Source organism: Myodes glareolus, chromosome 11, assembly GCF_982192425.1.
Source record: "Myodes glareolus chromosome 11, mMyoGla1.1, whole genome shotgun sequence".
In the NCBI taxonomy this organism is placed as follows: domain Eukaryota; kingdom Metazoa; phylum Chordata; class Mammalia; order Rodentia; family Cricetidae; genus Myodes; species Myodes glareolus.
The window spans coordinates 42,632,694-42,657,914 of NC_142036.1; the positions used below are offsets into that span (position 1 = coordinate 42,632,694).

At 45.6% G+C, this 25,221-nt stretch overlaps 1 protein-coding gene across 2 annotated transcripts in view; it reads left to right on the forward strand.

Moving 5' to 3' along the window:
• Zfyve1 (zinc finger FYVE-type containing 1) overlaps positions 1-25,221 on the forward strand; it is a 58,019-nt gene that overhangs the window by 24,199 nt on the left and 8,599 nt on the right. The window contains exons 3-8 of one of the 2 annotated variants that reach the window (XM_048449110.3): positions 842-1,346; positions 6,948-7,162; positions 18,972-19,078; positions 21,666-21,774; positions 22,241-22,338; positions 22,434-22,551. In XM_048449110.3, the coding sequence (XP_048305067.1) occupies positions 842-1,346; positions 6,948-7,162; positions 18,972-19,078; positions 21,666-21,774; positions 22,241-22,338; positions 22,434-22,551 (1,152 nt within the window). Of the gene's footprint in view, positions 1-841; positions 1,347-6,947; positions 7,163-13,340; positions 13,460-18,971; positions 19,079-21,665; positions 21,775-22,240; positions 22,339-22,433; positions 22,552-25,221 lie in introns of those variants that run through there. The other variant, XM_048449111.3, reaches the window with a different exon arrangement.

The following is a 25,221-nucleotide window of genomic DNA, read 5'->3' on the forward strand; positions in this document are numbered from 1 at the left end:
GAATATCTGTTTCAATTCTTGGCTTTTTTTTTTAAAAAAAAAAACAATGCATTAATTTATATTTATTTTGTATGTATGACTGTTTGGCCTGCATATATGTATTTACATCACATGCATACCTGATGCCTGTGGAGACTAGAAGAAAGTATTGGAACCCCTGAGGCTGGAGTTACAGATGATTGTGAGCCAAGATAAGGGTTCTGGGACATGAAGCCCAGTCCTCTGGAAGAGCAGCCAGGGATCTTAACCACTGCGCCATCTCTCCAGCTCATCTTTGCACTGTCGTGGTGGTTTTACAGCACATGGTCTGAACTTAAACTATTAATTTGTCTATCTTTTAGAAACTGCTGCTTAATTCAGTGATTAACGTGTTTTCTTTTAAGAACTTTATGGTTTTAGCCCTTTATTAAGTTTTTTTAAGTTGTGTGTTTGTGTGTGCCTGTGTGCAGATGAATGCAGGTGCCCATTGGAAGCCAGAAGCAGGCATTCGATCCCCTGGAGCTAGAGTTACAGTTATGAGCATCTCAGTGTGGGTTCTGGGAACCAAATTTGGGTTCTCTGCAAGAGCAGCAAATACTTTTAACCATCAAGCTATCTCATTAGCCCCCATTTTAGCTCTTCCATGACTACTAAGTTCCTCCACTGACTGAAGCTTCAGAGGGTCCCATGAGCCGTTTGCTAAGGGTGGAGCTGGGACTTCTTTTTCCTTCCACTTCAACAGGTCAGAAAGGGCCTCGGCCCTGGGAAGCATTTCTGTTTTTTATAGAAGTTAGTTTTTCAGTTTCCATATTTTATTGTCTTTTCCTTTTTTTGTTTTTTTGTTTTTTTTTGTTTTTTGAAGGTAACAAATGAAGAGGACTTTATTAGGAAATTGGACTGTAAGCCTGATCAGCATCTCAAGGTGGTTTCCATTTTTGGAAATACTGGTGATGGAAAGTCCCATACCCTCAACCACACTTTCTTCTATGGCCGAGAAGTCTTCAAAACCTCCCCTGCTCAGGAGTCCTGCACGGTGGGAGTATGGGCAGCCTATGACCCAGTCCATAAAGTAACAGTGATAGACACAGAAGGACTCTTGGGGGCCACTGTGAACCTAAGCCAGAGAACACGGCTGCTGCTAAAGGTCCTGGCCATTTCAGACCTGGTCATCTATCGAACTCATGCAGACCGGCTACATAATGATCTCTTCAAATTCCTTGGGGATGCCTCGGAAGCTTACCTGAAGCACTTTACCAAGGAACTCAAGGCTACCACTGCACGCTGTGGCCTGGATGTCCCCTTATCCACCCTGGGCCCTGCAGTTATTATTTTCCATGAGACTGTGCACACTCAGCTCCTGGGTTCTGGTGAGTAGACAGTGCTGTCTCAGAATGACCTTTTTGGGGAAAAGGAGGTGGCCTCTGGGATGCAATATGGTGATGGTGGAGTGCTCAGGAGTGCCCGGGCAAGACTAAGAAAATGTTCCAGAAATGCTGGAGTAATCAACTATGGCAAGAATTAGGACATGCTAGTGGACTAAAGACCTGGGGTAATGGGGTCAGATGTGTTTCCTTGCAATGCTGGTAGTGAAAGCTCAGTCAGAATGGCATCAAGAGAAGCTAGAAGAGCCAGGGGGAATGATGTATGCCAGTAATTTCAATATTTGGGAACCTGGGGCAGGAGGATTATGAATTTTAGGCCAACCTGGGTTACATAGAGAGACCTTGTCACACTCAAACACAAGAAAGGCAGGTATGGCGGTGTGTGCCTATAGGCCCAGCACTCAAGAGCTAAAGGTCGGAGGATTGGAGGATTCGTATGTTCAAGGCCAGCATAGACTACATGGAACTCTGTCTCAGAAAATCCAGAAAGGAAGAAATGCAACTGTCATTGTCACTATTAAGATCGTGAGGATGTTAAACGAATTCTTTCCAAGAGTTTCACAGCGGGAAGCAGGAGTACAAAGTGGTAGCTAGTGGCTCACGGGGAATTTCTGCGAATTTCCCTCATAAATATTTAAGATATTGGTGTGCTGATGAGATGATTCATTAGAGACAGGGTAAATACAAGAAAGAGACCAGATACCTCCATGCTGGAGGCTCTGGTTGAACCCTGAGCACTAAGTACGTGTCTCAAGCTACCTGCTCGGGGTGACTTCTGCCAGGCCCCTAGCTGAGGTGGATTTGAACGTTCCTGGGTAGGAGCGTGAGAATTAGAATTTTTAGGCAAAAGGAGCATAGATATAGGAGAAATAAGAGACAAAAGCATAGGATAGGTCAGGAGTCCAGTGAATACTGAAGTCGCCCATGTTTAATTTCCATTTCCTTAAGTACCCCATCCCAAAAGGTGAAGTAAGATATATAAAAAAAACTGCATTGACGTGATACAAAGAGTGAACAGGTCAGTTGAAGGACTGCGGGCTACATTCTTAATTAAACATTCTGTCTCCAGAACAAGACAAGTAACGGCTCACACCCTAGACCAAAACATTCAGTAGGCCAACCACTCCCCGAGTGGAATCTATCTTCCAAAGGGAATAGAAACTTAAGTTGGACCTTTGAGGTAGAAATAGATCTACTTTACCTGAAATATCAGGTCTGGATATTAGCCACACCTGTTGACAGTAACCTTGAGAAGCAGAAGTTAGTTCAACTCTACCCCTTAGTCAAGATGGAATGGACCCATACCTCTGGGCCCTGTCAGGTACAAACCTGGGGTCCCAGCACTTAGGAGGCAGTACAATTACTGTAAGTAAGAACAGAAGCAGCTGGAGTGACTCTCGGGTGTAGGAGTTGGCCTAGAACATGACACTCCACCGGTGTTACAGGAGAGAGAATGGAATGTATGGAGGCATATGTGGTGTATACGTTACCTTAGTCTTTGTTTTCTTTGAGAAATACGGAACAGTCTTTTCAGGGGCAGCAATAGTTACTAGCCGTGGTGGGGATAGTAAGTAGTCTGGCCTCTAAAACAATTATACTGTTCACATCTATTTATTCAGCCAAGAAAGTACCCATATCGTGTTCTAAACAGTGAAGTGTAGAGCTAAAAGCACCTACCCTCAGTCTACTTGGAGAGACTGTGTGGGTCTTGGTTTTGTAGCATATGTAGGCAATGGGGCCGTGGGAATGGAGAGGAGGGACCGCACATCTTAGTGGGGTCTTCAGAAGAGGAAGTAGGGCCTGCAGATTGAGTCTCATAGGCAGAAGAGGGGAAGAGCATGTCCCGAGGGGGGCAAATCCCTGGGAATCCTAGAGCAGCCACATGCAGGGGTCTGCAGCTGGCTGTGCAGTCGATTCCTAAACCCCAGCATCAGCTCTTTGATGCCTTCGCTGTCTGCCTCCCAGAGGGCTCTCTTGAAAGAAAAGCTTCATTTATAATTTAGATATCCAGGCTTGTGATATTCCTGCTTGCTTTCTATTACATCAAAATGTAAACCAAGCCAAGAAAAAAAAAAGTAATCCAGTAGCTAGATATTGGCATGTATACCTGTAATCCCGGCACTTAGGAACCTGAGGCAGGAGGAGCTCAAGTTTGAGGCCAGCCTGAGACAGTGAGACCCTGTTCCAGAAACCAAAATAAGAACAAGTATAATCCAAACTCCTGAATGTGGTGCTCTGTCTAACCCCTGTCAGTGTGTCTGGTCACTAGGTATCTCCCCTTGGCCCGCTCCTCACTCTCTGAGTGTGTAGGTAGTATGGGTGTTTGCCCATGGGCACATGCAAATATATATATCTATATACATATGTGAATACACACACACACACACACACACACACACACACACACACACACGCTTCCCACTAGCTATAACACCTTTTTGGTGTCCTCACCTTGGCATACTCCTTCTGTCAGTCTGGACCACTTTGCCCCAGCTATCTGTCTATCTCTTATACTTAGCTCTCGTCTGGGCCAAGCCTTTCCTGACTCTAGGATGTGGTCGTTCCTGCACCCTAGTGTCACATCTGTCCTCTCATCTGCACGCCTCTCATCTGGAGTGTCCTGTGTGTGCTTGTTTGTTTGTGGAGTTATTTCCGTGAGAATGGAAACAACATGAAGGCAGAAACGTTGCCTACCTTACTTACTGCTGCTCGTGTGTTAGAGAACCAAGATGAATATTTGGGGCACAGATGTGTGTTAAATGATACATGAAGAGTTGTGCCCATCTGAAGCATAGCTATTTGTGTACTTGAGGATCAGACTGTGGGAGGCCTTGGATGAGTTCTCTGAAGGATCTTGGGCAGAGCCCGAAATAATGTCAGATCTGTATTTCAGAGCACCACTCCCTGTCCCCATCAACAAGTAGAGGAGCTTGCCTTGTGTTGGGGAGTCTCCATGGTAGTCAGGTAGGGAAATACAGGGACTGAGCCGTGACTGGGGTGGTAAGAGGGCAGAGGGCAGACTGGACCAGAAGAGAGGTTGTTTCGATAGGCCTGGGACTACTTGTTTGTGGTGGTTCCAGTGAGTCATGACTTTCCAGAGTGAAGGAAGAGACAAACAAGAAATGACTGTGAGATTGGTAAGGAAGCAGGAAGTGCTGACTCTAGATCGCCCCTTGCAATCAGCCCTCCTAAGTCATTCTGGGTTTTACAGCCTTAAGGGCAAGGATTGTCCGCCCAGACTTTTGTAATAGCCAGCCCACAGAAGCCATCTTTGTTGCATTGTGCTATGCACCGTGCTGTGTGTAGCAGCCCCAAATGACACAGAGAACTGCTCGCAGTCTGTAGCCAAGGCAGTCCTGGCAGAATTGGGGTGGAACCAAGGTCTTTGAATTCTGAAGTCCAGAGCCTTTTCTGGAGTAAGGCAGCTTCTTGAAGCCTTAGGACAGCGAGAAGAGCAGGGTAGGAGGCGGGTCAAAAAGTGGGCAAATCGAGCATTGCAGTTCTCTTGCTTCAGAGCTGTTTACTTTCAGGTTTCTGTTTGATCTTGCTGCTTTTCTGGATAGAGGAGTGCTAGGTGGGAGGAGTTAAATAGGAAATGGCAGGTTGAGTATTCCTTATGCAGAATGCTTGGGACCAGAAGTAAGATTGTGGGTTTTGGATTTTGGGATGTTTGCAAAGCCTTGTGAAAGGAACGTGCTGAATCTGAAAGTCTGAAATCTGAAGTGTTCTCCTGGTTTGTTTCAGAAGTCAGCTCGACAGAGCCCAGGGTTGCCTGAGGGAGTTTGGGAACAGGCTTGTTCAGATTGGTCTATGGGCATTTTCATGAGATTTTTTTTAAGGGTATGATGCTTTGCCTGCGTGTATCCTGCCCCATGCATGCAGTGTCTGTGAGGGCCAGAAGAGGGCATAATATCCTCTTGGAACTGGAGTTACAGAGGGTTGTTACTAACCATGTGAGTGCTGGGATTTGGACCTAGTCCTCTGAAGAGCAATCAGTGTTGCTTTTACCGAGCCATCTCTCCAGCCCATATTTTCTTAAGAAAAAAAAATTAATATGTGTGGGTTTTTTGTCTACATGTATGCCTATCTACCACATGCATGCCTTGATTCCTGAGGAGACCAGAAGAGGATGTTAGACTCCCTAGGACTCAAGTTACAAATCACTGTGAGCTGCCACGTGGGTGCTGGGAATTGAACCTATGTCCTCTGAATAAGCAGCCAGTGACCTTAACCTCTGGTCTGTCTCCCGCCCCAACCCGTTTTTTGATTGCTAATTAATACTGTGGGCAGTACCATCCCTCTGCAGGTAGGCCTAGGCTGTGCAAGAAAGTAATCTTTTTTCCCCAAGTTGCTTTTGGTCAGCCACAGAAATCAAGCTCCAGGACAGCATTGAAATCGTTTCTGAGTTAGGATATTCATTTTAGGAATGCACTGCCTGGATTTTGTTATATAGGTGAGCAGATGGATTCATTTGGGAGCAGTGATTGTGTGTTCAGGGAAAGGCATGTAGAGATGCTGGCATGAAGGGAAGCAGCCAGGTCAGGATCCTGTGCTGATCTGGAAGAAGACGGGGACTAACACTCCCACCACTTCTTTCAGACCTCAGCATGAGCTGGGTGTAGGGAGTAGGTCCAGAATTCTGATGGCTGCTTGTTAATGACTGCCCCTTTAAATCTGAACTAGTGTCTCTTCAATGTCTGCGTGATTTTATTACAGTGTTGGAGGAAGGTAAACCAAAGCATCTGTCTAAACACACCCTTACCTCTAAAACCTACACTGCCTCTGCCTAGCCCGTGGCTGCTGGACAGGTGCTGAGCCTGTGCGCGAGCCACTTCCCCTGTTTTGCTAGCTTGCCACAGCTTCGCAGCTTCATCGTGCAAGACCAGAGTTCCCGAAGTATAAAATTGTGAGTGCTCACTAGTAGACAACTGGCTAAGTATATCCACAGGCTAGAAAACTGTGTAGCTCCTGAAGAGAACACGGCTCTTCTTCAGTGTATGGTGTAACAGGCGAGTACGAAGCAGGCTGTATATGATGATAAGTGTGGCAGAGAGGGTGAGCGTGTGGGAGGAGGAAGACATGGGCAGTACTTGTCTTTCCCTTTATGCTGACATGTCTATATTTTTCTTCCAGTGAATCCTTTTTAAGATTCTCCTCTGATAGACATACAGACAAGTGCACATTATACCACAGTGTGTAAGGCCGTGCATCACACACCCATGTAATCAGCGGCAGCTTGTGAGATGCTCGTGTCCTCTCCTTGCTCCTTACCAGTCATGGCCAAGCAAATCCTATAATTCTTTCTTTTCGGGGGGTGGGGATGGGGTTGAGACAGGGTTTCTTTGTATAAGAGCCCTGGCTGTCCTGAAACTTACTATATTGACCAGGCTGACCTCGAACTCAGAGATCTGCCTGCCTCTGCCTCCCAGGTGCTAAGATTAAAGGTGTTTACAACCATCGCCTGACGGAATGCTGTAATTCTAAACATGTGCAGAGTAAAATTTATCCTCCGTTTACAGTGAGATGCAGGCGGCTTGTTTTCAGGAAAGGCACTCACCGCCCACACGCCCGTTTCTGTTTGTACAGATCACCCCGCAGAGGCGCCCGAGAAGCTCATCCAGGACCGCTTCAGGAAGTTGGGCCGCTTCCCCGAAGCCTTTAGCTCCATTCATTACAAGGGAACGAGGACTTACAACCCCCCTACAGACTTCTCCGGGCTTCGGCGCGCTTTGGAGCAGCTGCTAGAGAACAATACCACCAGGTCTCCCCGGCACCCGGGGGTCATCTTCAAAGCCCTGAAGGTCAGTTGGCTCCTGCCCTAGCTACTTCTCATGAGCATGCTGGTGGAACACGAGGTCCTCCAGGACTTAGTGCAGGTGCTCCGAGGCCTGGGCTGGAAAGAGTCCCTGTGGTACAGAAGAGGAAGTGCGAGTGGAGGTTGCTCATGCCATATGCCTTCAGCTTGCCAGGAGTTCCAGTGGGAAGGAATCTTGACTCGGTCAAACAGTTGATAAAGAGTGTGGAGGTTGTAGCTTGGTTGGTTGACTGCTTGCCTAGCAGGAATTTAGCTCCGTGTTGGCTCCCCTGTACCGCATGAACTGGGCATGGTTGTACGTGCCTATAATCTGGGTATTGGGGAAATGGAGACTGGAACATCAGAGTTCAAGCACGTTTTGACTGCTAATTATCAAGTTTGGGACTTATGAGCGGGGAATATTCAGGAGGATCTTTGCATGAGACTTTCTTCACAGCAGATGCTGAAACTTTAGGGAAAATCGCAAAGGGGATGATGTCCACCCTGGGATTTGATATCATTTGATGTGTCGCCTACAGGCCTGCCCCAGATCATCTGAAACCCGTTAAGTGATAGCGGGCTCACGGTTTGGGAAACTAACCTTTAAGAATTATATCGTTTTCGCTAGGCATGATGGTACATGCTTATAGAGGTAGATCTGTGAGTTCAAGGCCAGCTTGGTCTACAAAGAGAGTTCCAGGCTATTCAGAGCTACATAAGAGATCTGTCTTAAAGAACAAAACAAAACAAAACTATCATTTTCCTTTAAGTCAGGCGTATTGTGGATCCATTCAGGCGATAGGGTCAATCTGTTGTTTTGCTAGCACAGTGATGTGAAATCCTGTTGTAAAGCCCCTGTCTGACCATTTGTCGCATGTTCTAAGGGAGAGCGCTTACTGCCTTGGAGAGGCCTGCTCTTCAATTATGGCAGGTGCTTAGTAACCTATTAGGCAGATTCTGGTGCCCTTCATTTTTTTTGTTTGTTTGTTTTTGTTTTGTTTTAATTATTTTATTTTATTTGTGTGTATGGGTGTTTTACCTGCCTGTATGTTTGTGAATCAACTGTATTCCTGGTGCTGGTGGAGGCCAGAAGAGGAGACTGGTTTTACAGATGGCTGTGAGTTGCTATACCTGGTGGGTGCTGAGAATCAAACTGGGTCCTCTGCAAGAGCAGCAGTAGGTGCTCTAAACCTCTGAGCCTCCGTCACCCCCGTTTTTGAGACAGGGTCTTACTATGCAGCTCTGACTGTCTTGGAACTCCCAAAGTAGACCAGGCTGGCCTTGAACTCAGAGTGCTGGGACTAAAGGCCTGTGCCACCACCCAGCAAGCTTTATTTTGTAATCGTGCATATGCATATGAATGTGAACGGAGGTGTCCCTGGAAGCCAGAAAGAGACTTTGGATCACTTGGTGGTGGTAGAGTTACAGGCAACTGTGAGCCCCCTGTAGTGGATGCTGGGAAGCACACTTGGGTCCTGTATAAGAGCAGTACCTGCTCTTAACCACTGAGCCACAGGTGGCTTTTTTTAAAAATATTTATTTATTTACTTATTATGTATACAATATTCTGTCTGTGTGTATGCCTGCAGGCCAGAAGAGGGCACCAGACCTCATTACAGATGGTTGTGAGCCACCATGTGGTTGCCGGGAACTGAACTCAGGACCTTTGGAAGAGCAGTCAGTGCTCTTAACCGCTGAGCCATCTCTCAAGCCCCACAGGTGGCTTTTATTTGAGATAGGGTCTCATGTAGCTCAGGCTGGTCACAAATTTGCTGTTTGGAAACTGACCTTGAACTCCTGTTTCTCCTGCCTCTAACCCCAAGTGCTTTATGGAGTTTGCCATCAAGCCTGGTTGTGTTGATCCATATATATATGCTTGGTGTGCACGTGTATGCTTGCGTGCGAGAGTGTGTGCATGTGCTCTGGGCCTTATCTGGGGATATCTCTGCATTGTGTATTGTCTCTGTACTCCTGAAGTGTATCTTTAGTATATATATTTTAATTCACCACTCTTTGTACTAAACTCATTGGCTCATTCTTTCTCTGAGTATATTACTTAGGGTTTTTTTTTTTTTTTTGGTTTTTTGAGACGGTTTTTTCTGTAGCTTTGGAGCCTGTCTTGGAACCAGCTCTTGTAGAGCAGGCTAGCGTCGAACTCACAGAGATCCACATGCCTCCTCCTCCCGAGTGCTGGGAGTAAAGGCCCGACTAGTATACTTCTTTACTACTGTTTGCTTTGTGTTCTGTGTTGTATGCTTGCATGCAACATGCAATGGGTGACAGGAAAGGAGCAGGGTTGTGAGGCAGTGCTAACATTTGAGCTCTTGGAGAGGCACAAAGGGAACGCTGGCCAACAGATGGGAGCTAGGTTGAGGATACCCAGTGACTCAGCGGTTGGACTTGTGGACCTGGGAAGGGTGGGAAGGAAAAGATAGGAGTTGCCATAAAGCTGGGTGGGTTCTGGCTAACATATTCTGGTTTTGCTTACTGCAGTGGGGCACAGTGTAATAGTGAATTCATGGTTTTAGAGTTTTTGTTTTGAGAGTTTTCCTCTGTAGCCCAGGCTAGCTTCCTCCTGCCTTTAGCTTCTTTACCCCAGTGCTGGGATTATGGGTGAATACCACCACACCTGGCTCGTTTGCATAACTTGTGAATTGTATTCCTTAAGTTGTTCTTAAGGCTCTTATGCAAATTCATATGTAGAAATGAAAAGTCAACTGTGGGCCTTAAGGTGGCTTAAGGGTGCTGGCTGCTAAGCCCAATTACCTAATTTTGATCTCCAGGACTCATGGTGGAAGGACAGACCAAGTCTTGCAGACTATCTCCTGACCTCCAGACACATGCTATGGCAGGTGCATCAGCTCCCCATGAACATACATCTATAAATAAATATAATTTTAAAACTTCAGTATCTCCATTCTTGTGTGGCCACTGCTCTTTTGCAGTACTGTGACCTGGTGTCTAGTTTCCTTGCTTCTTTGAAAAACATCGGGTGGTAGCGTACTCCTTTAATCCCAGCATCTGGGAGGTGGAAGGCAGGCGGATCTATGTGTGAGTTAGAAACCAGCCTAGTCTACAGAGTGAGTTCCAGGACAGCCAGGGCTACACAGAGAAACCCTGTCTCAAAACAAACAAACACAAACAAGAAAAGAAAACCATCTTGGTGTGGAAGTGCATGCATGTGATCATTGTACCCTGGAGTCAGGCGGAAGGGTCACTACAAATTCAAGGCCAGTTTGGTCTCCATAGTGGGAGAGACCCAGCTTCTAAAACCCTTTTTTAAAAAAGTCATACAAATTTCTCTTTGGATAATTTGTGGAGTACTTGTTACATCTGTGGCTAGAGTATAGAGTATACTCTGTACTCTGTGTTGGCTACAGTTGTCCTGCTCAACATGTCCGTGTTGTGGCTTTAAGGTGGCAGGCTAGTCTTAAGCAATGCAGGCAGTCTGTGTTATGATGTGCAAAGGATTGTAACTGGTTGCCAGGGGTTGTGAGGTGACTAGGCTGGGGCAGGTTAATAAAGCAGTTTCTAGCCTTTCCCCAAAGGAGCCCAACCTAATTGCTGAGATCATCCTGGAGACACTGTGCTGGGAACAGTGGTGAGCGCTCAGGGACTTTCCCTGAGGAGTTCTGGATGTCCTGCCCAATGTGGATTTGTGAAGAAAACATTGCACTGTCTTCCTTTTTAAAATCTGATTACATCATCATCATCATCATCATTACTATTATTGAGACAGGGTCTCTGAGGTAGCTTTGGCTGTCCTGGAACTTGCTATGCAGACCAGCCTGGCCTTGAGCTCACAGAGACTCACCTGCTGCCGCCTCCTGAGTGATGGAATTAAAGACATTTGCCACCATATCTAACTTGCGGTTGCTTTTTAATGTCTGTGGATATAAATGCCTGGTCAGCCTTGCTGAAGTGTTTGTGACTGGTTAGAGTGGCCTTGAGCTGATATAATTTAGACTGTGAGACAGCTCAGCAAGGTTTGTGTGGCTTCTTCGTAGCCTCTGTACAGCCTTACTTTCTCCAGGGGATGGGGGAGATTTCTCTGGCGTGAGGAGGGAAGTATAACTATTATCAGACAGAAGTAGGTCAGAGAATTTCTCTGTGGTTGATGCTGAGACAGGCAGGTTTGGGGGAGGGTAGGTTAGAGTTCCTTTGAGTTGGAAGAGAAATTCTAGTTTCTATTTCTGTTTTCTGGAATCTTATGTAACCCAGGTTGGTCATGAACTTATGACCCCCCTGCCTCTGTCTCTCCTAGTGCTAGGATTCCCAGCATATACCTTCATACACAATAAAAAAAATGTTTTAGAGCATTTTTCATTAATTTGACAATTTCATACATTTATAAATGTATTTTGACTGTATTCACCCCTCATTACTGTTTTGTCTTCCTCTTACCCTTCTTCTCAATATATTCCCCTGTCTAATTCTCTTCCCCTCTTCCCTCCCCTTCTCAGTTTCCCCTCCCTATTCAGTTTAATTAGTTATTTGTGAATTCTAAATTTCTGTAGCTTTTTTGGGGAGGGAGCTGTAAGCCAGGAACTAAGATACTGTTTATCATAGTATCATGATACTAGTCTATGTCTGGCTTTCCTCCCATTTAATTATGCATCTTAGTGACCTTTTTATATTAGTAAATAATATATAACTTATCCTTTAACATTAATTAATATACAGTGAGGTTCATATCTATAATATCAGCACTTAGCAGACCAAAGTGACAATGGTGCTGGTGCAAGGCCAATGTGGACTAATAGCAAGACCTGCTCACAGAAACAAAAAACTCGCTCTGTTTTTCTGCATGGGTCCTCTGATGGATGCAGCAGCACTGAATTCGAAGGGAGTCCAGCTGCTGCCATGCAGCTGTTGTTCTTTTTCTTTTCTTTTGTTTTCTTCCTTTTTTCTTTTTCTTTTTTCTCTTTTCTTTTCTTTCTTTCTTTTTTTTTTTTTTGAGGCAGTGTGGTGGTTTGAATAAGAATGGCCCACATAGGCTCATCTCTTTGGATGCATGCCATTAGAGCCTGGTGATAGGGATAATGAGGTGCAGTCTTGGAGGAAGTGTGTCATTGGGGCTGGGCTTTGGGGTTTCAAATGCTCAAGCCAAGCCCAGTGCCACTCTCTTCCTGCTGCCTGTGTATCCAGATTTAGAACTCTCTGCTGTTTCTCCAGCACCATGTCTGTCTGTGTACCACCATGCTTCCCCCCATGTCAATAATGAACTAAACCTCTGAACTGTAAGCCAGGCCAAGTAAATGTTTTCCTTTAGGAGAATTGCCTGGACATGGTGTCTCTTCAAAGTAATAGAACAGTAACTAAGACAGACAGGGTCTCACTATGTAGCCCTGGCTAGTCGGGGACTTTCTCTGTAGACTAGGCTAGCCTCTAACAACCCAGAGACCCCTCTGCCTTGCTGGGATTAAAGGATGTGCTACAATGCCTGTTCTTACTTTGTCTTTCTGGTTTTGGAGTTCCTAGGAATTGAAGCCAGGGCCTACGCAGATCATCGGGCAGGTGCTGTCACTGTTCACACTCAGCTCATGTTCATTGCTGAATGGGAAAGATGACTTTGGAAAGAGGACAGAAGCAGTGAGAGGGAGTATGCGCTGGCTGAGACCTGCACAAGTGTCAGCGATGTCTGCGGCCACTAGTGGCTTGCCCATCTGTGCCTGGAAGCGGTTACCTGCTCATAGGATAGTTTTCCCTGTCTTCTGTACACAAGGTGCTCTCCAGGTCCCAGTACCATTCTCTGTTTGTAAAAACTGCCCCTTTCCATGAGGTTCGCAGTAGCACCAGCCTACCCATAAGCATGCTTTCATAGATGCCCAAGTCCCGGTCCAGTAGGGGAAACATTATTGAATGAAAGGGAAATTGAAAATTGAATTAATGTGGATATCTGTACTTACTGTTCTCAGTAGTTGGGAGATGTGTAGGTGTCATGTGATACCTTCTTTAGTCTCCAATCCTTAAATGTAGAAACTCTGACTTTCAAGTTCCATCACATTAGCAAGCATCTGTTGAAGTTATTGCTGGAGGGTGGCAGCAGTGATCGAAGAATGTCCATTTGGAACCAGGCCTTCCACTGCTAGCTCCTGATAACTGGCTAACCTTAAAGGTACAATGGAGAGGGCCCTACTGTTGCCAAGGCAACTAAAGTTCAAGATCATCTGGTCTCCTGGCAACCAGGTCTCCCATTTTGCCTCCAATACTTTCACAGGCCCTCTCAAGAGAAGCCCTGCCCTGCCTTTCCCTGGTAGCTTGGGACCCGAGAAGGAGCAGAGACCAAGAACTATGGAATGATGTGAGATTTGGAAATTGTTTTTCAGTGCTGGGGAATGGACCTAAGACCTCATGCTTGTACATCCCCAGCCTGGGTTTGGAAGTTTTGAATTGGCTGAGCCTATAGGTCAGGTAGTAGGTTATGTCTATACTAGAAACGATTACAATGGAAGGAGGGCAGTTTGTCCTCTAGTCTCATGTCGAAAATATGCTACTTTTGTTTTTTTTTCTCTTAAAGTTACTGTTCTATTCCCATCCTCTTGATTTTCTAAGTCCTCTTAAAGCATGTTGGGGCCGGATATGTTATTTTCAGTGTGTGACATGGGAAAGAAGTGGCATGCTTGTTCTCTTACCCAGTCTCCGAAGGGATTAGGCTGGGTTGTGTAAGAATTCTCTCTCTGATGTCATAAGAGGTTACTGTTGCCTTTGACAATGTAAGCAGCTGTTAGTCTGTCTGGGTCAGAGGATGCTCCACTTTTCAGGGCATGAGTACTATAGGAAAAAGCCACAGCTTGTCTCTTGAAAAGCTCAGAGATACTTTAAAATGATTGTTTTGAAACAGGTGTAGCTCTGGCTGGTCTGGAACTCAGATCCGCTTGCCTCTGCCTCGGGAGTCTGGGATTAAAGGCTTGCGCCACCAGTGGCAAATGCCCGTATGTCTATAAAGAAGTACTGGGCTACATGGGAGGCTAGAACGCGTTCTGTCAGTTTTACTGGGTGACTAATCCCTCCTGAATTCAGCCCATATACTGATGTGTCCTGCCAGCTAGATTTGGTACTGTTTGTCCTCAAGGACAAGTATTGCCAGAGCATGGTGGCAGGCTGTTTGCTGGGACTTAGGAGGTGGCAGTGGAAGGATCAAGAATTCAGGTTAACCTTGGCCACAGAGTGAGTTTGAAGCCAGCCTGGGCTACATGAGACTGTCTCAGAACAAATATAATTAGCTTTTGGCCTATCTGTTGCAAAACTTCCAAGGTTAAAATATCACTATATGCCTTCTGTAGCGTATTCCATGTTCTTTCACTTCTTTTTTTTAAAATTTATTTTATGGTTATTTAACTTTATTTATATGCATTGATGTGAAGGTGTCAGATCCCCTGCAACTGGATCTTCAGACAGTTGTGAGCTGCCATGTGGGTGCTGGAAATTGAACCCAGGTCCTCTGGAAGAGCAGTCGGTGCTCTTAACCACTGAGCCATCTCTCTAGTCCTGTTCCTTCACTTCTTGAGACAGGGTTTCTCTGTGTAACAGTCCTAGCTGCCTGGTAACTCTCTGTAGACTAAGCTGGCCTCAAACTCACTGAGATCTGCCTGCCTCTGCCCTCCAAGTGCTGTGATTAAAGGCTTGTGTTACTATGGTCTGACCCTTCACTGTCTTTCAATTGTATTTTCTGTGACACTTAATTAGATATATAAACATTATCTTGCAGGTGACTGTTCACCTGCAGATGCCAGCAGCTGTGAAGACCAGTAAAGAGAGAGGGTATTTTTCCATTGTTTTGTTTGAGTCAGGGTCTCATTGCCTAGGCTGGCCTCCAACTCACAGTGTAGACAAGGATGATCTTGAATTCCTGGTCCTCCACCTGCACCTTTTTTTTTTTTTTTAAAGATTTACTATGTATAGTGTTTTGTCTGTATGTATGCCTGCACACTAGAAGAGGGCACTGCATCTCATTACATATGGTTGTGAGCCAACATGTAGTTGCTGGGAATTGAATTCAGGACCTGTGGAAGTGCAGTCAGTGTTCTTAACTGCTGAGCTATCTCTCCAGCCCTGCCTGTACCTTTCAAGTGTTGGGATTATAAGCATGTATAGTCTGCGAAAGTGCTTTGGTCCTGTGCATTGTCTGGTTTGGGAGTGAGAATGACTTAGGAAGAATCCCACCATCAAAAACAGCAACAAGGATATAACCAGAGGCGTTTTGTTCTGCCTGGTTCTTCAGCCCTTTAAGCTTAATATTAATTACAAACTGTTTGGCCTGCTAGCTCAGACTTATTACTAATTAACTCTTAGAACTTAAATTAACCCATTTCTATTTTTCTATAGTTTACTACAAGGCTCATGTCTTGTTACCTTACATCCTGCTTCTCTGGCATCTCCAACTCCGTCTTTTCTCTCCTTGTATTGTTTGACTTTCCCGCCTAGCTATATTCTGCACTGTCATAGGTCAAAGCAGCTTTATTCATCAGCCAATAAAAGGAGCACATATTAATAAATATTCATGTACAGAAGGGCACCACACATCACAAGGATGACAGCATCGGCTAACATGCCACATATTCCACATGGTTCTTAGCGTTGTTTGTGAGATCTAGTGAGGAAAGTGGTACAGGTGTGACTCTTAAAAAAGGAAACACAGACAGCGCAGAGCTGTCAGCCACACACTTACGTGACTTTGCAGGCCTTGGGTTTCTATCAGAGTTCTCTAAAGGAACAGAACTGATAGACATATATACAAATATACACGAATTTATTAGAGTGACTTACAGGCTGTGTTCTAAGTAGTCCAGCAGTGACTGTCTCCCATGAAAAGGATCTGGTAGTTGTTCAGTCCACAAGACTGGATGTCTCAGCCATCCCAGTCTGGTGCTGGAGTCCTAGGAAAGCTCTAGAGAGCGGCCATTTCAGTCCACGGTAGAATCCTGAAGAAGTTGGTTCTAACTCCAGTGAAGGCTCAGGGACAGGATAGATAAACTGGCCAGTGAGAGTGAGGGCAAGCAGCCAAAAAGCAAAAGCTCCCTGCTCCCATGTCCTTTTATGTGGGCTGCCACCAGAGGGTGTGGCCCAGATTTAGGGTGTGTCTTCTGATCTCAAAAGGTCCAACCAAGAAGAATTCCTCCCAGGTGTGTCCAGCTGCTTGGGTTTTAGTTAATTCCAGGTGCAGTCAAGCGGAGAGCCACAGCGAACCATCACACTTTCAGTCTTTCTCTTATAAAAATAACTTCCCAAGGGGGCTGGAGAGATGGCTCAGAGGTTAAGAGCACTTGCTGCTCTCCCAGAGGGCCTGGGTTCAATTCCCAGCACCCACATGATGACTTACATCTGTAACTCTAATCCCAGGGGACTCAACACCGTCTTCTGGTGTTCTCAGACACCAGACATAAAGTGGTACGCAGGTATAGATGCAGTCAAAACACCCATACACATAAAATAAAAAATTAGAAATATAACTTCCCAAATCTTTTGGTGATTTAATAAGATGAAGTTTTTCTATCGTAATCCTCATAAATTACTTATACCAACAATGTTATACTATAAATTATATAAATATTATGCCAATAATCTTTGAGAAACACAGCCTTAAGAGTTATCAAAAATTTGGCTATTTAAAGAGTTAAAACTTTGAGGACTTATGGGCACAAGATAAAGGCTGGGGAAAGACCACGACCAGAAGGAAGGGGGTAGGAGTTGATTTAGGAGTGAGGGTTGATGCGATCACCCCATCCCCAGAAGACCTGGTTGGTTGCCTTTGAGGACCGGTGCTGGGGTCTGGAGGTGGCTGCAAAGGAAATTTGCAGTGTTTGTGTCCTAACCTGGGAGGAGAACATGTGAAATCCATCGTGTTCACTTCGGCCTGCTTAGTGCCTAGTTCAGGTATCTGATGCAATTGGTGCTCCCAAGAAGGCTGGAGATGTGGTCTTGAGTGGTTGGGAAGGCTGCAGTGAAAGAGGTGAGACCAGCACATTCCGTGATGAGTAAGTCAGAGCCAATACGTGGGTCCATATGCCCCGGCTATCACTTTATTCTCTTGATTCCACAGACAATTCTAGTCTTCATTTTCAGGTCTTTGTGCTTTTGCTAAGCCCCCAGTAGGTTAGCACTGATACTAACTTGTGAAGTCTTTGTTAGCCTGATCAAGAATTGCTGCTTGGTTGCTATCACTTACAAATGGTGTCTTATGGGCCTCCTGGCTGCCCTTGCAGGATCTGAATTTGAGTGCTTTTGACAGTCAGGGCTGCACAGAGAAACCCTGCTGTGTTCTAGCACATACATGAGTCCCTACCACTGGTCTCACACTGACCGCACTCAGCACTGGCACCACATGGTTCTGTAGCCCTTGAGCCTGCACCTCAGGTTAAGACTTTATAGGAAGAAGAAGAGAAACCTGTTTTAGTGTTTTGCAGTTCTGGGTTAGAATTTATATAGGTGCTAATGCATTCTTAAGCAAGTGCTTGCTCACTGCTAACTTACAGCCCAGCTGTGGGAAGGATCCTCACGTAGGTTCCCATGAAGTGACACTCTTTAAAAAGCTTGGAAAGTGAGCATAGTGACACACTCTTTAATCCCAGCACTTGGGAGGCAGATGAATCTGTGTGACTCTGGGACCCCTCTGGCTACATAGCTAGTTCCAGACTAGCCAGGACAAGCAAAACAAAAACTAATAAATAACCAGGTAGTGGCACATGTCTTTAATCCCAGCACTTGGGAGGCAGAGGCAAGGGGAATCTCTGAGTTCGAGGCCAGCCTGGTCTACAGAGTGAGTTCCAGGACAACCAGGGCTACACAGAGACACTGCTGTGTTACAACACATACATGTAACCCCAGCACTGGGAAGCTGAAGGTAGGAATGTCAGGAGTTCAAGGCCAGCCTGGCTATGTGAGAACCTGTCTCTAAACCACCACTGCAACTCCACTCTGCTGGCCTGCAGTTCCCACCTCAGCACTCCTCACGCCCCTCACTGAAGGAGTAACAGTGACGCTTTTGTTTTCGACCCTTCGCCCTTTTCTTCCATCTGTAGTGCCTGGCTGCCTCAGACTGGGGTTGCTGAAGTTAGGGACACCATCAGAAGGCACAGAGGGCTTTAAAGCCTGGCGTTCCCTTTATTATTTGTATCATCAGGCTGAAGAATACTTCAGCTACAAATAGAGGAATCGATTTGAAATGGAAGGCACTCTCCGCATGAAATGTTCTCTCTGCCTCTCAAACGCTTGATCTTGCATTTCAGTGTTTGGCCATTTGCCAACTTTTGGGTTAATAGAGTTGATAAATGACTGAGAAATAATACATACCATCATTCTTACTGTTTTTCTGTTTTTTTTTTCTTTCTTACAGATTCATTTTTTTTTTCTGTGTTGAGATGGTTCTGTGGCCTAGTAACATGCATTGGGGAGCCAGTGGTTAGAAAGGGGAGGGAACCCTAGGACACTCCCAGCTTGCTTCTTGCCTCCTACCCTTGAGTCTTGAGTTCTTTCCCACAGGAAGTGAGCATCAGTCAGTATTGGTGATGGTTTTAAATAAAATGCTGCATTGTGAGAGGTGCTTCTGACTTCTGAGGCGGTTAAGGGATGGGAGTAACCATTCACTTTTGACCTCTTGGGCAATAAACTGCTTTTTCCAAGGTTTGCTGTGGTGAGAGTTGGTGCAGGTTGGGTCAGGGATGAGAGTGAGGAGTTCGTGTATGGGGCGCTCTCCTCCCTGTGGTCCTTGCCGGAGTCTCTAGGAGTGAGCAGCCATCACTACAGAGGCAGGTGGGGGAGAGCCAAGCCTAGGCTTCTGCTGAGGGCTTTCACGGATCCCTTTCCCTCTTTGGCAGGCGCTGAGCGACCGCTTCAGCGGTGAGATCCCCGATGACCAAATGGCGCACAGTTCATTTTTTCCAGATGAGTACTTCACCTGCTCCTCGCTCTGCCTCAGCTGTGGGTAAGTGAGAGCAGCCCTGCCCATCCTCCAGCTTGGAGTCAGAGGCTGAGAGTTGCTCCTGACTTGGGTGTGTGGCCCAGTCACCTGACTGCTAGTTAAATTAAAGAGGGAGTGGGGTTGGGCGGGCAAGATGGCTCAGCAAGTAGAGGTTCCTGCTGCTAAACCTGAAGACCTGAGTTTGATCCTGGGACTCATGTGGTAGAAAGAGAGAACTGACTCCCAGAAGTTGTCCTCTGACCTCTGCTCATGCAGAGAGAGAGAGAGAGAGAGAGAGAGAGAGAGAGAGAGAGAGAGAGAGAGAGAGAGAGGCCTCATGGTGCATTTCTGATAAAGTCCGGGTAATCCTGGTCTGGAGATCACCTTTGGCGTAGTGAGGGCTTTAGGAATACTTGTTAAGGCGAAGCTTGAAGCCTGGTGTAGATCTGAGTGGTTGGCTTCTGGTGTATCAGGAGACCGGGTTGCTGCTTTTCTCTGGCTCTTCAGCCCCACATTTCAGGGGTGGTTGTTTTTCACACTGGTCTATTTCTCCAGCTAGTGCTCAGGTGTCCCATCCTCCCTCCCTGCTGTGTACGGAGCTCTGCGTTGCATATTTTCTTCATAAGGACAGATCCTTAGAACATAGCAGAATTTTCTAAGGAACATTCAGAATTGAGGCCAAGACCCCCCAGGAGAATCTTGCAGGATCCAGGGATCTTCCCTGGATGGATCTGGGTTGTGCCCTTGCCAGTGGTTGTATTTACAACACTCCTGCGGGTATTCTGAAGTGTCATTAAGCTGAGAGCACTGGGTTAGAATAATTCTCCATCTTCAATCTGTAGCACCTTTAGTCGCTAACGTACAGGCTCTGGGTCAGCAGGTCTGGATGGGGCCTGAGACATGCCTGTGTCCTGATGAAGTTTCCGGGTGCTGCTGTCTGTGGACCCCACCTGGCTGCAGAGGGGTTAGAGCAGTGATTCACAAATGTTCGTATGAACAGAGGAACTCAGAGGGTGTTTAACTGATTGCTTAGTCCCACTTCAGATTTAGTAGATCTGCAAAGAAATCTGAGAATTGGTGGTTTTGAAACCTTCCCAGGTGACGGTGGCACTGCTTATAGACACTGCTTGGGGATGGTTGTATCATTTTAAGCTGTTGAGGGCAATTAAATCACAGTCTTATTCCTTGCCTGATGGATCCTGTGGGTCTAAACATAGTGTGTTAAGGCCATGGTACTTGTAGACACACTTCCAAATTCTCCTTACCTCTGGATTGTTCCCACCATCTATTCCATATCCTCCACCCTTGCCCATTTACAGGAGACCTGATTCTTTATGATTAGCCTTTGACCTTGAACTCTACACCCCATCCGAGGGCTACAGAACCATTTCTGACCTGGGTGAAAAGCCTCTTGAATGTATATACAGAGGAACCCTGTCTCAAAAAACAAATAAAAAAGACGGGTCAGTGGTGGCGCACACCCTTAATTCCAGCATTTGGGAGGCAGAGGCAGGCAGATCTCTGTGAGTTCAAGGCCAGCCTTGTCTACAAAAGCTAGTTCCAGGACAGGCTCCAAAGCAAAAAATGAAACAACAACAACAAAAAGGCCCTTGAGTGGAGGGCGGGGGGCCTTAGGGAACATTCACTTGTGAAGAGCTCAGAAGGAGTGGTATTAGCTGCCGGTGTAACTTCTCACTCTGCCTGAGTCCAGCAGGAGAGGATTGAACACTGTTGGGTCATCACCTTTCATTCTGAACATCTGCAGGATTTCTAGAATTTTCTCTGTTATCACAGAGAAATCCTAAAGTGCTGATCTCTGTTCCTGCCTTGTCAGCATGGCAGAGCTAGCTGTTCACTTGAAAGGTTTTTGTGGTTCATCATTGAGCTTCCCCTGGATACACTGCCAGATTTGGGGGCTTGCTTTTCATTTTTACCTTTTGATAGCCATATAGTTTAACTTTCCTGTCTTAGTTGCTTTTCTGTTGCTGTGAAGAGATACCATGACCAAAGCAACTTACAAAACGGAGCATTTAGTTTGGGGACTCACAATTCCAGAAGATTTGGAGCCCATGGTATCATGGGGGAAGCATGGCAGTGGAGAGAGAGCGCACACGAATGAACCTAACTGGGAATGGTGTGGGCTCTTGAAACCTCAAAGGCCTTCCCAGTGACACACCTGCTCCAACAAGGCCGTGCCTCCTAATCCTTCCCAACCACACCGCCTGGGGACCAAGCATTCAAACATATGACCATATTAGGACTATTCTTTTTTAAACTACCCATCTCCATTTCATTTTTTTTTGTATTTTTAATTTCTTAAGACCTACTTAGCTTTCATCTCTAGTCAAGCTGGTGTCTTCTGTCTCTTCCAATTTTCCTGAGGAACCAGGCCGACTTTTCTCTTCCCCATCCCCCACTCAGGCTGGTGTTCCTGCTCTCTGTTGAGACTGACCATGAGTGCTGCCGAGGGCCTTGTGTGTGGGTGACCCACTCCCTGTGTGCGGGAGCCAGGTCTGGTTTTGGCCCCGTGCCTCTCAGATCCAGACACTTCCTTGTGAGTGATACTGTCGTCTCAGCCCCCTCTCTCACTGTCATGTTTGGCCTCCTTTAGGGTTGGGTGTAAGAACAGCATGAACCACGGCAAGGAAGGAGTGCCTCATGAAGCTAAGAGCCGCTGCAGGTACTCCCACCAGTATGACAACCGAGTTTACACCTGTAAGGTGAGTCTGCTGAGCCACTCCTTCCTCCAACCAGGAAAATTCTAGAAACCCTGTGGATGATCAGAATGAAAAACTCATGACCCATCAGTGCCTACACCTCATTCTGGGGCCTTGTCTCTGATTTTGCTTATTTGTCTCTCCTTCTGTTGAGCTCATGGCTAAGGATCATGAGCTTCTTCTGAGCAGAACTTCTGAGCAGAACTGCTTTTTAGGAAACCAATTTTAATCGATTTTTTTTCTGTCTATGCCAGACATATAATTTAGAGCATAGTTTTGGGTTCCAAGCTAGTTCACAGTTCTTCTCATAGAAGGCATTCACTGACTTCTTTAGAGAATTGACCTCCTTCTGAGGTGCTAAACTCTAGGCATGTACCCCTCAGTTGGTGTGATTTGTGGGGTAGGGGTGTGAGGAGGTCATGAGGCTCAGTGTACCTAGAATAAACTGGCAGAGTACTCCGTATTTCAGGCCTGCTATGAGAGAGGCAAGGAAGTCAGCGTGGTGCCCAAAACATCTGCCTCCACGGACTCTCCCTGGATGGGTCTTGCAAAGTATGCGTGGTCTGGGTGAGTTTGAATAACAAGCTAGAGGTTTTTTCCTGTTTGTTTTCTTAGCACCTGGCAGAGCGACACTGTTGACTTGCCAACTTGCCTCCTTGTAGGTATGTGATCGAATGTCCTAACTGTGGTGTGGTCTACCGGAGCCGGCAGTACTGGTTTGGGAACCAAGATCCTGTGGATACGGTGGTGCGGACGGAGATTGTACATGTGTGGCCTGGAGTAAGACCTGTTCATTGGCTTCCCTCCTGTCTTTTTCCCTGTTCAGTTATCCTGTGTTTGTGTCTAGAGAGGTAGAGCTTGCTCACAGTAGAAAAGTCAGCCGTGAGTGGTTTAGAAAGGCAGATCTGCAGAGCCCATCTTATTCTTCGTTTCTTATTTCTTCATTACGTAATCGATAGCTCAACCTTGGATGAAATAGTCATTCTCAACTAGCAAGTAAGACTTCATTTTGTATGTTCTTACTCGTTTTCCATATGCACATGTACATTTTTTATATATGTCCTTACTGTTCATTTATTTATGTAGAGATGCGGCCTCACTATGCTGTTAGGATGGCCTTGAACTCCCGGACTCAAGTAATTTCCTTGCTTGAGCCTTCTGAGTAGCTGAGACTTAACGCATGCCCCAACAATGCTTGACCAATTATATTTTATGTGCCTTTTTCTTCTGCCATTTTCTCTCTTTTTAAAAATTTTTTAATTAATTTATTGTGTACAGTGTTTCACTTGCATGTCTGCTTGCAAACCAGAAGAGGGCACCAGATCTAATTACAGATGGTTGTGAGCCACCATGTGGTTGCTGGGAATTGAACTCAGGTCCTCTGGAAGAGCAGCCAGTGCTCTTAACCTCTAAACCATCTTACCAGTTCCCTTTTAAATTACTATTTTTTTAAGATTTATTTATTATATGTACAATGTTTTTGTCTTCATGTGTGCCTGCAGGCCAGAAGAGGGCTCCAGATCTCACTGTAGATGGTTGTGAGCCGCCATGTGCTTACTGGGAATTGAACTAACTCAGGACCTCTAGAAGAACAGCCAGAGCTCTTAACCACTGAGCCATCCCTCCCTACCTTTTTCTCATGCTAATTTATTTGACTAAGTACTATGGTTTGATTTACCATTTCCTTATTTTTGACATTTATTCATTTTATGGTTTCCTGTTAATGAAAATGCTTTAGTGACTGCATATGGGAAAGCTATTTCTGTGTTCTGGAGAATTGTATGTGTGTGCGCATGCACACGTGCTCATGCTGGGGAATTGTGTGTGTGTGTGTGTGTGTGTGTGTGTGTGTGCACATGCACACATGCTTATGATGCAGCACGCATGAGGAGGTCAGAGGACAACTTGTGGAAGTTGGTTCTCCCTTTCTCCCATGTGGGTCCTAGGGATTGGGCTCAGGTTATCAGGTTTGACAGCAAATGCCTTTACCTTCTGAGCCAGCATCTAAGATGGGAAGTTTCAGTGAAGTACATTCTAGAAAGTTAGAAGGTTTCTTTTTTTTTTAAATTTATTCAGTATGTATACAATATTCTGTCTGTGTGTATGTCTGCAGCCCAGAAGAGGGTACCAGATCTCATTACAGATGGTTGTGAGCCACCATGTGATTGCTGGAAATTGAACTCAGGACCTTTGGAAGAGCAGGCAGTGCTCCTAACCACTGAGCCAGCTCTCCAGCCCCAGAAAGTTTCTTTTGAGATAGGGTTTTGCTCTATTGTCCAGGATGGCCTCAAGCTTGTGAACCCAGGACTACTGTAGGCTTCTTTTACTGTTTTCCACTTTGACTGGTGAATTTGGGGTGTTGGATAACTAAATCTGTGCAGAAGACTTTCATCCTGTGTCTATCGTTGCTCACAGTTGTCATGGTAGAGTACCTCTGTTTAAGCTCCTGGGGAGACTGAGACAGAATGATGGCTTGGACCCAGGAGTTTGAGTCCAGCTTGGGGCGACATTAGAAAGTACTTGTCTCAGGAAAAAATCAAATCACTATTCATATTTAGAATTACTCAACGAATCGTAACAAATTCAACACACTAATTTTCTTGGAGGGCGTTATTTTATTGTACTGTTCTCCTTGCTGGATAATTGCTGTAGCTATGTTATCTAAACTCACACAGATCATTTAGCCCAGGAGTCATATTGATCAGCTTTCTGTTCCTGTAAGAAATACCTGAGATGACCACCTTATAAAGCAGAAAGGTTTTATTTGGTTTTCTATCTGTGACTAATTGACAGGTTTTGTGACTGTGGTAAAATAGTACATTGTGGTGGGAGTACGTGATGGAGGAAACCCAATTGTCTCCAGGCTAGTAGAGTTTTCTGTCCCACCTGCTAGCTCCCAAACAACCACAGAGAGAGTTATTAATTATAAATGCTTGGCCGATAGCTTAGACTTATTACTAACTAGCTGTTACATCTTAAATTAGCCCATATTTCTTATCTAAGCTCTACCACATGGTTGGTTGGTACCTTTTTGCAGTACAGCATATTCATCTTGTTTTTCTCCCTGCCTCTTCTGTCAACTCTTCCTGCCTAGCTATTGGCCATTTAGCTTTTTATTAAACCAATGATAGCAACACATCTTCACAGTGTACAAAAAGATTGTTCCACAATAGGATGGAGGGAACCCATTTGCTTTGGGGCTAGGAATCAAAAGAGAAGAGACCAGCATCAAGAACATGTCCCTAATGATCTTCAGTGGGTCTTATCCTTTCCCTTCCTCCCTTCCTTCCTTCCTTCCTTCCTTCCTTCCTTCCTTCCTTCCTTCCTTCTTCCTTCCTATTTATAATGTATTTATAGTGTTCTGCCTGCATATACGCCTGCATGACAAAAGAGGGCATCAGATCTTATTACAGATGGTTGTGAGCCACCATGTGGGTTCTGGGAATTGAA